This window comes from Chelmon rostratus, chromosome 3, assembly GCF_017976325.1.
Source record: "Chelmon rostratus isolate fCheRos1 chromosome 3, fCheRos1.pri, whole genome shotgun sequence".
Lineage (NCBI taxonomy): Eukaryota > Metazoa > Chordata > Actinopteri > Chaetodontiformes > Chaetodontidae > Chelmon > Chelmon rostratus.
Window position 1 is genome coordinate 18,157,946 of NC_055660.1, and position 14,423 is coordinate 18,172,368.

General features: G+C 42.5%; 1 protein-coding gene across 1 annotated transcript in view; it reads right to left on the bottom strand.

Annotated features, from left to right (window-relative positions):
* The window catches only part of prkcaa (protein kinase C, alpha, a), a 136,327-nt gene that overhangs the window by 21,006 nt on the left and 100,898 nt on the right, over positions 1–14,423 (bottom strand). Inside the window, exon 13 of the mRNA XM_041933808.1 lies at positions 14,244–14,382. Within this exon, the coding sequence (XP_041789742.1) occupies positions 14,244–14,382 (139 nt within the window). The remainder of the gene's footprint in view (positions 1–14,243; positions 14,383–14,423) is intronic.

Consider the following 14,423-nt stretch of genomic DNA (forward strand, 5'->3'; position numbering starts at 1 on the left):
CTCTGTAACCTTCACTAACACCTGACCTCTGCTTTGCTCATGGGAGCCCCCTAACACACACACACGTACGTACACACACACACACGTACGTACACACACACACACACACACACACACACACACACACACACACACACACACACACACACACACACACACCTCCAGCTCTGCACTCTGCTGTCATGATGCTGTCCTGAGGGTTGATGGGGGCCGGCTGGACACGCAGTACATCCACGTGTTAACCCCCATACACACAAAGGCAAGCATGTGCACGGACTTGCATGCACATACACTAATGTGTCTTTGAATGTCACTATAACTCTGAGAGTTATAGAAGCAGAATTCATACAGCACACATTTAATGTCAAAGGCTGTGTGATTTAATCAGTTCTTCTTCAATACATCAAGTCTATAACCTTATACTACTGTGTACTGCAAGTCTATCATGTAGCTATGTTTACTGTACAAAAATGTTGACTACACAACATCACTATGGTCACAAACTCATCAGTTATCATCACATTAATCATCTTGAGAGGTCTGGGCAAGTACCAGGGCGTTTCACTCCTATTCTAAGCTGAATGGGTATCTACAGTACGACTGAGCCAGACCTTGTTTTTTGGTAATACACAGGCAGGTCTGTAAATGTGCACGATATGCAATTAATTAAGGCCTATAAACGAATGTGGTGTTTATTTTTAGAAATTATATTTTCGTGCAAAACATTGGAAAGGATGGAAAGTACGTAAGAGCTTTGCCAGTGCACCTCAAAGTCTGCTAAATATCTCAGGTCTGCACTGTAGAAAAAACAAATATTCACACGCAGGCATTTTGGACAACACATTCTACATTTACAGGGCTGTCATGTAATTATATTTCCACTGTCTTTTAGTACGTGGAAGCCTCTTATCATAATAACTCCATCCTTGACCCAGGTGGACATGTTTCATGAACATGTAAACAACATACAAACCTTGCATAACCTTTCACACGCTTGCCTCATGCATAAAAGCCCCTCTTGCAGACCCCCTCTCAGGTGTCACAGCTACAGAACACAAAGATGAGGCTTGTTTTACTTCTCCTGCTTGGCTGCTGCCTGTCTGAAGCAAACGTCCTGGGGCAGAGGCTCACTGCTATCGCATTTACTGAGGATGAGATCGCCGAAGCAGACAGCTTCACTCTGCTCAGAGAGATGATGGCTGTTTTGGATGAGCAGAGAAATGAGCTGCAACACACCAAACAGCAACTGGTGCACCTACAGAAAGCACAGGGTGTGTGTGGCAGCTTGATGGCAAATATTAGAACTTTATGTTTCCTATTCAACACTGCATTGTGTAATCTGTATATTTTACTGTATAGAACAGCCATATGTGCAGACAGTGGCTGACAGCCAGCTGGAGGAACTGTGGAATCAGCTGGATGCACTGAAGAAAGGATATACAGGTAGAGTGAAAATTAAAGCATAGCTATTGCACGTGCTTTATAAAATGAACATGTTTGCATTATAAATGTAAAACAACTACGCCATCTTTCATCTATTTATGAATAAATTTAACTCAATTATACTTTGTGTGTGTTTGTTTCACCCTGCATTGTTTCCATCATGTAAAAAAGACCACGAGGCCAGGCTGAGGGTCAGTGAGATGCAGGAAGAGGAGCAGAGGAAGCAGGTGGAGCAAGTCGTGCGGCAGTACACAGGTATGATGTATAAACTGAGGTCCTTTTTAAGACAGTTGTAATCAAAATAGGAGCAGGAGGAATATTTCTTTTTCTGAAATATAGCCAATACAGTTGCCTCCCTCCTCTTTTGCAACCTGTACATTCACAGTAGTGAAAATGTCTAAACACTATCAATCTAAATGTACTTGTTTTCGTGCTATTTTTTGCTTTTCATTTGCTCATTCTATTCACCTTTATTCCATCCTCACTGAGCAGAACTGGAGGCCAGACTGAATGCCAGTGATTTGGAGGGTCAGGTCAAACGAGTGCAACAACTGCAGAGGGAAAGTAAAGGTAATACAACAAGCAAGTCAATTATTAATGGCCAGCAAAGTGGATTTCCTCCTCATCTCAGATCACCTAATCTCACCTCATGATTTATCTCTGACTGGCTGGTTGAAGTCATGAAGTATTTATTCCCTCATCCTCAACAAATAGAGCTGAACGCCAGACTGACAGATCTTGGAAATAAGCTTGGAGACGTGGAGGCAGAGGTGAAGGCGCTGCAGTTAGCTGATCAAGGTAAATTAACTGCATTCACACTGCATCGTTATCTACATCAGTGTACATGCAATGCATTTTCAATAAAAGGTAGAAGGACTACTTTTTTACAGCATGAGGCTCATTTGTGGAATTATCTCTGTAGTTCATCTTTTATTCCTCCATGTAACGTCCAGATGTGGAAGTCAGACTGAATGCCTCTGACGTCCAGGCGGAGACGCAAAAAACCCTGGTGGCACAATTACAGCTGGAAATTAAAGGTACGTTAACACATGTAGATATTATTATATAAGTGGAATCACGGTGTGACTAAATAAGTGGTCAGAAGCCAACAGGCTGATGACCCAGGTAAAGAAAGCTGATTCTCATCTTTCATCCCAGCTCATCTCTCCGCTCCTTATACTGCCATGCCATCCTAGGGTCTGGTTTAAATCTGGTTCAATGGTTACATTCAGGATGTATTTTTATCTGTCAGAGTTTGAGTCCAGACTGGAGGTCAGTGAGAGTCTAGAAGAGGAGCTGAGTGCCCGGCTTAAAAATGCAGAGACGGAGGTGGAGGCACTGAAGACTGTCGATCAAGGTAAAGAGATAATGAAATAAAAAGAAAATAAGAGGTCAGATTCTTGTTCAAATATGTTCTCGCAAAGACATGATGGAATACATTTCCTTTTTATTTAATAAACCTGAGGACGTAACCACTAAACTCTAATAATTCTGATCTTTCTCTCATCCTCGCTGAGCAGAACTGCAGGCCATACTGGAGGAGAGCGATCTAGAGGGCCAGAACTCACGAGTGGAACAGCTGCAGAAGGAAAGTAAAGGTAATACAACAAACAAGTCAATTTTTAATACACAGACCTCTTCTCACCTCGGCTCATCTAATTTACCTTCATGATTTATAGTTAAACTGAATGGACAATCAGTCAGTGTTCATTTGGCCCCTCTTTTTACAAACAGAGCTGAACATCAGACTGACAGAGCTGGGGAATAAGTTTGGAGATGTGCACGCCGATGTGAAGGCACTGCAGACTGCTGATCAAGGTAAGTGAAGTGCATTTAGTAAGAGTGAGATCAGATGATCTGATTTTACAGAGTCGTCTGTGTGGTTGATGGTTTTGTTCCACCATGAAATGACCAGATGTGGAAGCCAGACTGAATGCCACTGACGCCCAGGCAGAGACGCAAAGAACCCTGGTGGCACAATTACAGGTGGAAATTAAAGGTACGTTAACACATGAAGAGATTATTGCACTTGTGCACTCGCACTGTGAGTAAATACATGTGGATATTAAGTGAGCTGTGCGAAACCAAAACACTCTTGGATTCTGTTGAAATCAACTCTCAGAGTTCGAGTCCAGACTCGTGTCCAGTGAGAGCCTGGGGGACGAGTTGGTGACCCGGCTTGGAAACACAGAGACAGAGGTGGAGGCGCTGAGGACTGTTGATCAAGGTAAAGCCAGAAGGCTCAATACTGTGGGATCTCCTCTTTAGCAGCCATATGGGGTATAAGATATTCATGTGTAGATTATTTGCAGCCCGTGATGGAAATTTCGATTGAATTTTTTATGACCTTTTCATGATTAAGTTAGAGCACTTTCACCTATTCGTGGTTCGTTAATGTTGTTTTATCTCAAAAAGGATTAACAGACCAGCTTCCACTCTAGCTGGGCTGAAACTACACCATGTAATGCAGTAAATGAATGAAATAAATCATGATGAATTTAGATGATTTTCCCACGATATCAATGGCCAATGGCCTTGTTCTATCATCTATTCTCACCATTCTGACCATTAACTGAACTGGACTAACTTTCCACATCGCCTCTGCCTCTCTTCAAACACAGGGTTGAATTCCAGGCTGTCAGCCAGTGAAAGTCTGACTGAGGAGCTGAAGATGAGCCATGAAGCTACTCTGAGACAAGTGCAGGCACTCAGTACAGCTGATCAAGGTAAAGAGAATAAAGACGTGCCTGTAGCGCTGATGCTGCACTTTAACCACACTTTGCTCATCATGATGTTAGATTTGCCTAATTAATGGCTTGATGGGGTTTACTCCTCTAATCTATTTCAATAGAACTGGCAGCCAGAGTGGGAGCCTCTGAGAGCCTGAGTGAGGAGCTGCAGATCAAGAGTGCAGACACGGAAAGGGAGGTGAAAGCTCTCAAGACAGCTCATCAAGGTAGAAAATTGCATTTGATTATGAATGAGTGAGTAATTAGGTTATTTGGATGATTGAAACACTATGTGCCATCTGATCTCTTCTCTGATTTAATTGACATATAATGGCTGATTTAATGCAGCTTCTCCTCCGCCTCATATCTTCCACCAGAGCTGAAGTCCAGAGTGGAAGCCGGCGAGGGCCTGGCCGGGGAAATGAACACCCGCCTTGGCGTTACTGAAACAAAAGTGGAAGCACTGGAGAAAATAAATAGGGGTGAGAAAAACATGAAATGATAACATGTATAGTTAACATGTTACCATTTACTGCTGATTTTAATCTCTCACACTGCTCCCTCAGATTTGGAGGACAGACTGGATGCCGCTGAGATTCTGGGACAGGAGATGAACACAAAGCTTGAAAAAACAGAGGCTGAGATGGAGGAACTTAAAACAGCTAATGAAGGCGAGCAAACCATCACTGACCCACTGCAAAATCTATCAACATCTGTCCTGATAAATCATCACGTTGGCTTTAAAGATTTCGGTCAAATATGCTCCTATTTGGTGCCAAAGTGTATTTTAGGGATAATTTTAACTTAAACCGTGCCTCAGTCTGACTTTAATAAAAATGTCTGATGCATTTTGATAATAGAGCTGGAAGACAAACTGGAAACAAACCAAGCTGTACAAGAGGAGCTGAAGGATAAGGTTGACCAAACAGCTGCAGCTGTAGAAGACGTGAAGACGACAATGACCGAAGGTAAACAAGTTTATACGTCAATGTGGGAAAGATGAAGTTCGACCGAAATAAAGCGGCTGTAGTTATATATACTGGGTTAGTGTCGCTTTAGAGTATTTTTGAATGATTTTCAATGTTTTTTTTTTTTTTTTTTTTTTTCCTTCTTTGACAGATAAAGTGGCCTTCTCAGCTGCACTGGAAGAGAACCAAATGCACATTGGGCCATTTGACACTGAGACCACTCTCGTCTACAAGAAAGTCATCACCAACATCGGTGACAGCTATGACCCCAAAACAGGTGATTTACTGAAGGAACATATTTGTGTAATAATGGAGTTAATTTGCAGCTTCCTTGTTTTTCACTGCCACATCCGTTCATTCAGCATGTCAGCGCTAAAAATAGATTTAATGTCTTCTGGGTTTTGGGTTTTTTGGTAACACTTTGTATTAAGGTACACATTCAAAAATTAACTAGTTGCTTATTAGCTCGCATATTAGTGGCATACTGGCTCTCTTAGTCATTATAAAGAGCTTATTAATGCCTTATTCTGGGGGTTAGGGGTATTAAGGGTTGGGTTTAGGTTGTTAGGAAAATAATTCATGCACAATAACTTCCTTACCTACGATCAATTAGCAGTAATTAGGAGGTTAATGAGGGAAAACTCTCAGTCTCTTTGAGTTACTATTATTTTACTTCCTGTAAGTAACATGAATTTTCTTCTGTCTGTGCATTCAGGAGTCTTCACAGCTCCAGTCAGCGGAGTTTACCACTTCACCCTCTACTCTCATGCTAACGGAGGTAACCCCGGCTTCTTACTCTTGCACAAGAATGGTGAGGTTGTTGTGGGCACCGCTGAGCACCCGACTGCCTCCGACATCACCGATAACGGCTCCAATGGGGTGGTGCTGCTTCTTCAGAAAGGAGACCTGGTTGATGTGCACATGGAAGCCAGGTCCTGGGTCTGGGCAGACAGCAATCGCAACCTCTGTACTTTTACTGGCATTCTGCTGTACAGTATGCCCAGCGATGTACCCAAAACTGCTCTTTACTAGTGCACAATCACTCAAATAAAGCCTTGAATCAGAAATTATTTGTACTACATACTAAGCTATTATTGTACTTCCACAAACACTTTAACTTTCATGATTATCTAACCTAAACATATACTGTGCATCTCAGTAAAAATCCAATAAACTATGGTTAAAGAAGCCGCTGTGACCCAGTGATTCTCCAGTGCTTTGCTTGACCCTGACCGAATATGAAGTCATTGCAAAGGTGTAGATCTGTTCAACATACAGCCACGGTATTGTTCCATCAGTAAATGTGTCTAAGCTCCTTGAGATCATGTCGACATGAAACAGAATAAGAATGAGACTATTACCCAGAATGACACCACAATGTGAGAGTGACGAACATGTACTCGAGGCTCCACGTCCTGATCCGTTTGCATGAAAGCGAACACGGCGCCTCCAGAAGGTTAGAAGTGCTGAGACTAAATCCTCGGCTTTCCTTAGCTCTTTGGTAAAAGGCAGGAAGATGCACTAGGGAAAAGCCCCCTTCCCCTTATCTTTCTTCTATGTTTTTAATTAGCTCAAGGGTCAAAGACTCCATGGTGAGGGAAACCTCTGGCTGAAATCCCTCAGCTCGCCTGCACAAATCCTGCTTCCTGCAGGAATGATGCCGACCTTCAGCCTGACCTGACAGTTGCCAGTGAATGCAGCTACACACTCTGAAGGTTACTTTTTACATTAGATCTGCACTGCTGCTGTTGAGATATTTCAATATGTATGAGCAGGGATGATTCGTTATCCTTGTAAACCGAAAGTGGAACAATCTTACGGGGAAAACGAATACACTTGCTTGCTCTGGATCTTTCTGCTCACCTCGGAAATAGAACAGATTGGAGGAAAAATACACTAAAACAACAACTCTGAGCAGTTCAGACACGCCACATCTTAAACGAGGATAGTCAAGCTCTTAAATACTCGATTTGCTTCGAGGACGCAGTTTTACCCTGACAGGGCGAGCCAGGCCAGGTCATTTGTTGCACTGTGTCACTGAGAATTGACCTCAGAGTCTCTCTTGCAAAACCGTTTACAATCAGGGATTTAACTACGGCTAGCATGTAGACACATCGGGTCAATATAGCAAAGAGATATGCAGCCTCGTGTCGGTTTGTGTCATGGGAGCAAAAACAGAGAGGAGGAGAGATAGAAAGGGGCAGAGAGGAAGAGAGAGAGGGGAGGAAGACAATGAGCGAGGACATATTTCCTTTGGTAATGCAAAAGATACTGGAAGTTACTATTATTGCCATAAATGTAAATGAATTGAAGCGCTCTTTCAGAAAAACGCTACAAATTTATGTTTTTTTTATGCTAACCTGATCAGTTCGTTCGCACACCACTGTGGTCCAGAATGTCAAATAACCGTTGCATGGATTTTCATCAAATTTCACAGATATATTTATTGTCTCTGGAGGATGAATCCTAATGATTTTATTGATCCCCTGATCTAGTGCCACCTGCAGGTCAAATATTTTTCATACTGTGGAATGGATGTCTCCAAGACAATGAACTCGAATAATTTTCCTGATGTAGACTTTTATAAACCAATTAACCCTAACTCTAACCTTAACCGCACAGAACAAACTGCATTCACTAACTAATATTAATACTAATATTTTTATTTGTTCTGTATTTGTATTTTATTTGTATTTTGCTTTGTGACAAAATGCCAGCAAAAGTAATGACACTCCCATCATCCTCAGCTGTATTTTCTGTTTAGTGCTATTTAGCAAATGTTAGCATATTAACACCAAACTAAGATGGCAAACATTACACATGCACTTCTAGGCATCAGTGTATTAACATTTCTATTGGAAGCGTGCTGACTAGCTGCTGGTGCTAGCATGGCTGCAGACTCTCAGCACTGTAGCAAAACGCTACACAAATTCTCTTGTCTTGGTGATCAAAGCGAGACAAGAATGGATCAAGACAGCGAGACAGAAAGAGACTTCTTCATTTTCTCCAAATTAAACTTCTATTGATTCCAGATACGAGAATGAGTCTCGTATAATTTACTGCTGTGTTTTCATATTACTGTAAGGCTTCTTCTCTCAGCTGTCACTTCTTGCTGCGGAGAAAGCACTGAACAAAAGAAAGTAACTTTAAAGTCAGAGGAGGGTGGAGGAGTGGGATTCAGAGTCAGTGAGAGTCAGGCAAAAAGAAAGAAAAGGGAAAGAAAAAAAAGGCAGCGAGGACAATTAGAGTTCAGCAAAAAGCGACTGTTTAGATCAGTTTCAGGCCATCCTGCAGAGCGCTGCGCTAATGTGACGCTGCTGTGACTCGCTGCCCTTGCCACCCCATCGCCTGTCTGCAACAACACCAGCGGACATTTACGGTTTCAGGCACGGTGACCTTCGTGCTCTGAACCAGCATGTCGGGTCCAGAGCCTCATCTTCACACTTATGTATTATGTACCGATACGTGTTTTTGCTCGCTGGTATGCATGAGGCTGATATATACAGCACTCTCTCCTTTTGCCAGGTTGCGAGTGATGGAAATAGACAAGCGCGACCTGTGCCTGACATTCCCTGCTCTCATCCTGTTTTATTTTTTATTTATTGTATGAAAGCCTCCGGCCAGTGGAGCTCTGCTGATTCACTGCAGCACATACGTGTGCATGTGTGCTGCAGTGAAAGAGGCTAGAATAAAGGAGATTTTCCTTGTGCTCTTTAATTTTTACATACATACAACATACAATTCTGAATATATCAGGTCTATAATATCTTTGTTGAGTCAAAACGTGTTTCGTGTGCCTGCCTGGGTATCTGCGTGCATCTGTGCTTATTTGCGTACCTGCACGCGTGGGTTGGACTGTCTGTGTTTTTGCATGTGTATCTGTATGTGTGTGTGCATGCGCATTGGCATCGCTGCAGACATTTCTCTCCCATTAGGCCTAATGCTACATGACAGTTGTGGATCAGACTGCTAGCTATTCAAGGCTACTCTCTTCATACGCATGCACACATGCACACATGTATGCATGCGCATACCCACACACACACACTAATACTAACATCATCTCCTTTGAACCTCGTCCTACAGAAACAGATAAAAACCAAGGCAGTGTGGTTGAACACTACTGCCCTCATGACCAACACTGTTACAGGGTGCTGCGTGAAGTTCTGCCTCTCTGTTGCCACTGGAGCTCTTTGAGAAATGTGTGTGCAGACAGAGTGTGCATCAGGCCATGCTTTAGTGGTCTGTTTTTGAAAACATTGCTCAGTACTGTATGTACTTGTTGTGGTTGGTTTCATTCACTGATTATATTACTGTAATGAGCAGCCCCGGGGTCTACGTGAGCCTCCTACACTGCAAGTAGTGCTGAAGATGAACAGCACATTTGTACATGAACTGCGTGTCTTTAACCTCTGTTACATATTTAAGATGAATCCGAGATAATCCTTGGTCATCCTGTCACACTTTGGAAACCTCCCTCCACAGCCACAGAAGACATGATGTCACTCTTTTCAAAGGCACATTTTCATTTTACACTGAGCAAACCTAATTTCAGGAGGAAAGAGAAAAATCAACTTTACTAAAGCTCCTCTGGCATAATGTTGTCATAATGTTCATGCAGTTGCACACTCTAAAATAACTCTGTCAGAACAGACACTGACAGCCAGGAGCTATCAAGCTGACAAAGCTGAGGCCAGTCAGCTGTAACAATACACAGGGAACTGTCTTAGGACATTTCTACGGTGTCTGGTTCAGATAAGATACTGATACACTGAAATTCCATTTATTTGGATTTGGAGAGTTGAGAAAAATATCTCATGTGTACACAATGTCAGTTTCTGCTGAGTTCTTCAGTCTCGAATTGAGGCCTTCGTTTATGGCAATTAACTGTCCTGCATAGATATGTGGGTTAACTGTCCGCATACAATACCCAGGCAGCTCAGACCCCGAAAATCTAAAGGTACATTATACTATAATTCCAAATAAGGCAATATATGATATAGAATCACAGCTAGGGAACTACAGCAGTATATTATGGATTATCAATGATAATGTTTTCTGTGTGTGCATCATGTACAGCCCCGATCCCCAAAAAAGCTCAGGGCCGGTGGGCAAAACATAAATAAAACAGAATGTGATAATTTGCTAATCCTTTTTGACATATACTCAATTAAAAACAGCACAAAGACAAAATATTTAATGTTTTAGCTCATCAGCTTCATTGATTTTTGTGAAAAGAAATTCTGTATTCAGTATTCTGAATCTTAAGATTCAAGATTCAAGATTCAAGAGTCTTTATTGTCATTGCACATGTCAATGAAATAAGTCGGGACAGGAGCAACAAGAGACTGGGAAATTTGTGGAACTCTCCAAAAACACCTGTTTGGATCATTCCACAGGTAACCAGGTTGATTGGTAACAGGTGATAGTATCATGATTGGGTATGAAAGGAGCATCCTGGAAAGACTCAGTTGTTCACAAGCGAGGATGGAGCGAGGTTCAACACTTTGTGAACACATGACTGTATGAAGGATGTTACTACACGGGCTCAGGAACACTTAGTAAAACTGTAAACACAGTTTGTTTCCAAATAATTGCATTCTGTTTTATTTGTGTTTGAAACAGTGTCCCAACTTATTTGGAATCAGGTTCTTTCTATTACCAGTAGCTTACTGACATAAGCTAATGATGATGAAAATAACCCAGAAGGGAAAACACATCGATACGCATGTGCCCTATGTATAAGTTAATTGCATCAGAATAAAAATATGCATTTGGAGCCCTGAGGCAAAGAAAAAGAGAAGATTATACCAACAAACTCAATATAAAGGACGTGAAAAAGCTAAAAGATATATCAAGTTTCTCTACATACTGAAGTTTGAGAAGTAAGTAGTAAAGAGAAGCAAACTACCACCCAAACAGTTCTTCATGCCTGCCATCTTGTCTGCAGGATGTTTGCAGGTTCATGCTCTCTGCATTTCTGCCTGTCGTTTGCTGTTTCCTTCTCACTTCCTCTTTTTCACCTTCTCCTTCCCTCATCATTTTTTCGCACTTCTGACTCACTTTTCCAGCCACGGTTGAAGTGATTTTGTAGGACTGCTAATAGCTCTGATCTGAAAACACTGGTTTCAGTGCTCAGTAATTGGTGACGGGTTTAAAATTGGAGCTGCCAGTGCAAAGCATGTGGCCAGCCGACAGCTCCGTGACGACACAGGTTGCTATTGCTCAGGTCCTTAAACTTTCTACGAAATAAGAAAAAGCTACGGTCATTATTCATTGACTACGACGGAACGGCATGTCTGCTTCTTAAACAACCCTGACTCATGTATGGTCAAGACGCCTGAAGCAAAACAGCTGGGCCTAATAACACATGAGCAAAGTTAGGAGCCTGTGCGAAAAGTTGGTTAACTTTTTGTTTAAAACAAATGTCTTGGACAAACAACCGATGCTCGGTGTGAAAATACAATATTAGACTAGTTCTGTATAAACAGCATCTAGACAGCAGCTCTTCTGCAGAGACTAAATATACACTATATCATCCTGACACCCGCTGTGGGGAGTGAACGAGGAAGTGGATGCTCATGCCTCCTAATGCCACACTGCAGTGGGGACCAACTAGGGCGTAGAGGGAAATGGCCCGTGTCAGACAGCTCAATATCCTCATGTGGTCTCCTGAAATGCCGCACAGAGCCATCATCACAGAGGCCACTTCCTCTGATTTTAAGTCCTGCTTCTTTGCTGCTTTCCTTCAGCGTCCGGCCACTCTTGTCCCCCTCTGCTCCTCTCCTCACAGTCAATACCTTATGCCGCCTTTGTGTTCCCTCTCTGTTCTCTCTCTTCCTCTATCTCTTTCTGTCTGTGTCAAAGTCACTGAGGTGTAAATTCCCATTAGTGCGAGCATTCCTCCCAGACAGGAGCTCCCAGTGACTGGCTATATAGGTCAGAGTAAACACGCCGAAAAACTGCACGCCAGCACATGTGAGTATGTGTGAGTGTGCGCTGCATTGTTTCACATGTGTGCTGACAACCGAGGGACCCGCTGCTACACAGAAATGCAGTCGCGCGCTGATAGAGTCGTGAGCATGTGGGCAGGTGTGTGTGAGCAGAAGTGTGAAAATATTTCTCATCTCACAGCTACCTCGCACATATTGAGACACAAACATGCACAAACCCACCAGAAGTTCCCCTGCTACAGCAACTCATATAAACACTAACACACCATTTTTCTCCTTATTCAGGTGGCAGGTGCTCCCAATATCTGCTGTCCACACTGGTGGTTCTCAAGTGTTTGTAATATGTGACTGGATCCAAATAATCAAAAACCCATTTCTTCCCTATCCGCTAACCCTTAACCTACATGATGGTGTTTCATTCACTTCTGCATTCATGTGTATGTTACATTTTACTCTTGTAGATGTTTAAGGTTGAGCTTCTTTGAACAACTTTATACGCCATGAGGTATTTTAATCTACGGCAACATATTCTCTATTTGTTAGATTTGTTGCCTCTCTGTCCTGTGAGAACCACGTATCTCTAAAAAGTCAATTTTTCATGAGCTCAGAAAAACGGCTTTCTGCTTTGCCATAATGCATTTTCCAGCATATCCAAAAGGGAGTTTTAAATAGTTTATGCAGTTTAAGAAGTAGGAGTATTATTGCAACCCATAAATGAACACTTAATCCTTCAGTTTATCGGGAAATTTCAAAGTCCCCCAATCAGTGGAAGTAACTAGTAACTAAAGCTGTCCGACAAATGTGGTACTTGAGTAAATATAGTTAGTTGCATTCCACCAATGCAAACAATACAGCTTATAATGTATATACACTTTAGGCTTGTTCAAAAACTGCTGAAATACAAGAAAGTGTCCTAAAAAACTGTATGAAATGTGTCCAAGCTGTGGAGTTAAATTCAGCTCGTCAAGATACTTCAGTCACACACAATTTGAGGAGCACTTTTCCTCGAAAATGTCACCAGTGTGAGCCCACTTTTAAGGTCAGCCTCTACTTAGGAGTGTTTTGAGTGTGTGCATGTGTGTACAGGTGCGTGCATGTTTGGGTTTGTGTGTCTGCTGAATGCAGGTACGCACACAGATACTAACCTGCGTATGCAGAATGTGCATGTGATGCTGTCACTCATGTGACTGTGAGACATTGGATGTGTGTGTGTGTAAGACTTAGCATAAAGAGTGTGACATTAGATGTGTGCACTGACTCAAAGTGCCATGGAAACAGTAACCGCTCCTATCTCCTGCTGCGTCATCCCTGACTGGCGCATTAGTGTCAGTCTGACTCTGAACGGTCACAGCATGTTCACCTTGCATCCCTGGGGTGGAACTACCTCCCAGAGTGTCAGAGGGGGTTTTAGAGGGGATCAATAACCCAGCCCACCATTAAATAGAAGCCAACTAACTGATAATGGCCAGAGAGCTAGACAAACTAAATCAGTAGGTGAAGTATGAATTGTTGCAAGCTGTAGCATCAGACCTTTTCCTGTTACAATAAAGTTCCTTAAGCTGGCACCAGATGCTTGTGTATACTTTTAACTCTTATTTCCTGGTTGAAATTATGTTTTTACAATATACTTTACTGAGGCAAAGATCTTGTTTGGGTTTTAGGGAGAAAAAGAAAACTGAACGTTAACTGAACTACTTTCCATGTCTACATTTTTATATGGATGCTACCACTCAGAAAGGATAAAACGATCGCAAATGACAAGGTGAAACTGTCCAATCGAGCGGACGTGTCTCGGATTAAATTATTATTGCAGAAACTGATCACAACAACAGAGAACCCACTTGGACACGGAGACCCCAGCTTGTATGTTTGGGTTAAGTTTGGACTCGCCAGCGGACACGCTGGGCGTCTGTCTCACTGGGAAACCTACGTCATGAGAGAGAGTGTGTGTGTGTGTGTGTGTCCATCCTGAGGCAGTGACCTTAATCTGGAGCGCATGGGTGACACAGGCTCAGACCAGACAGTGACAGAGATGACCTCATGCATCAAAGCATGCACGCGCACACACATTTGCACATAGATGCACGCACACACACACACACACACACACACACACACACACACACACACCTCTCCATGTTCAACCTTACCTCTGGAGCTATGTAGTCTGGAGTGCCACAGAAGGTGCGTGTGGTCACTCCTTCTGACATGTTCTCTTTACACATGCCAAAGTCAGCGATCTTGATGTGTCCCTCTGAGTCCAGCATCACATTGTCCAACTTCAGATCCCTGAGGAAGCACACAGACATTCAGGACAGCCTTGACAATGT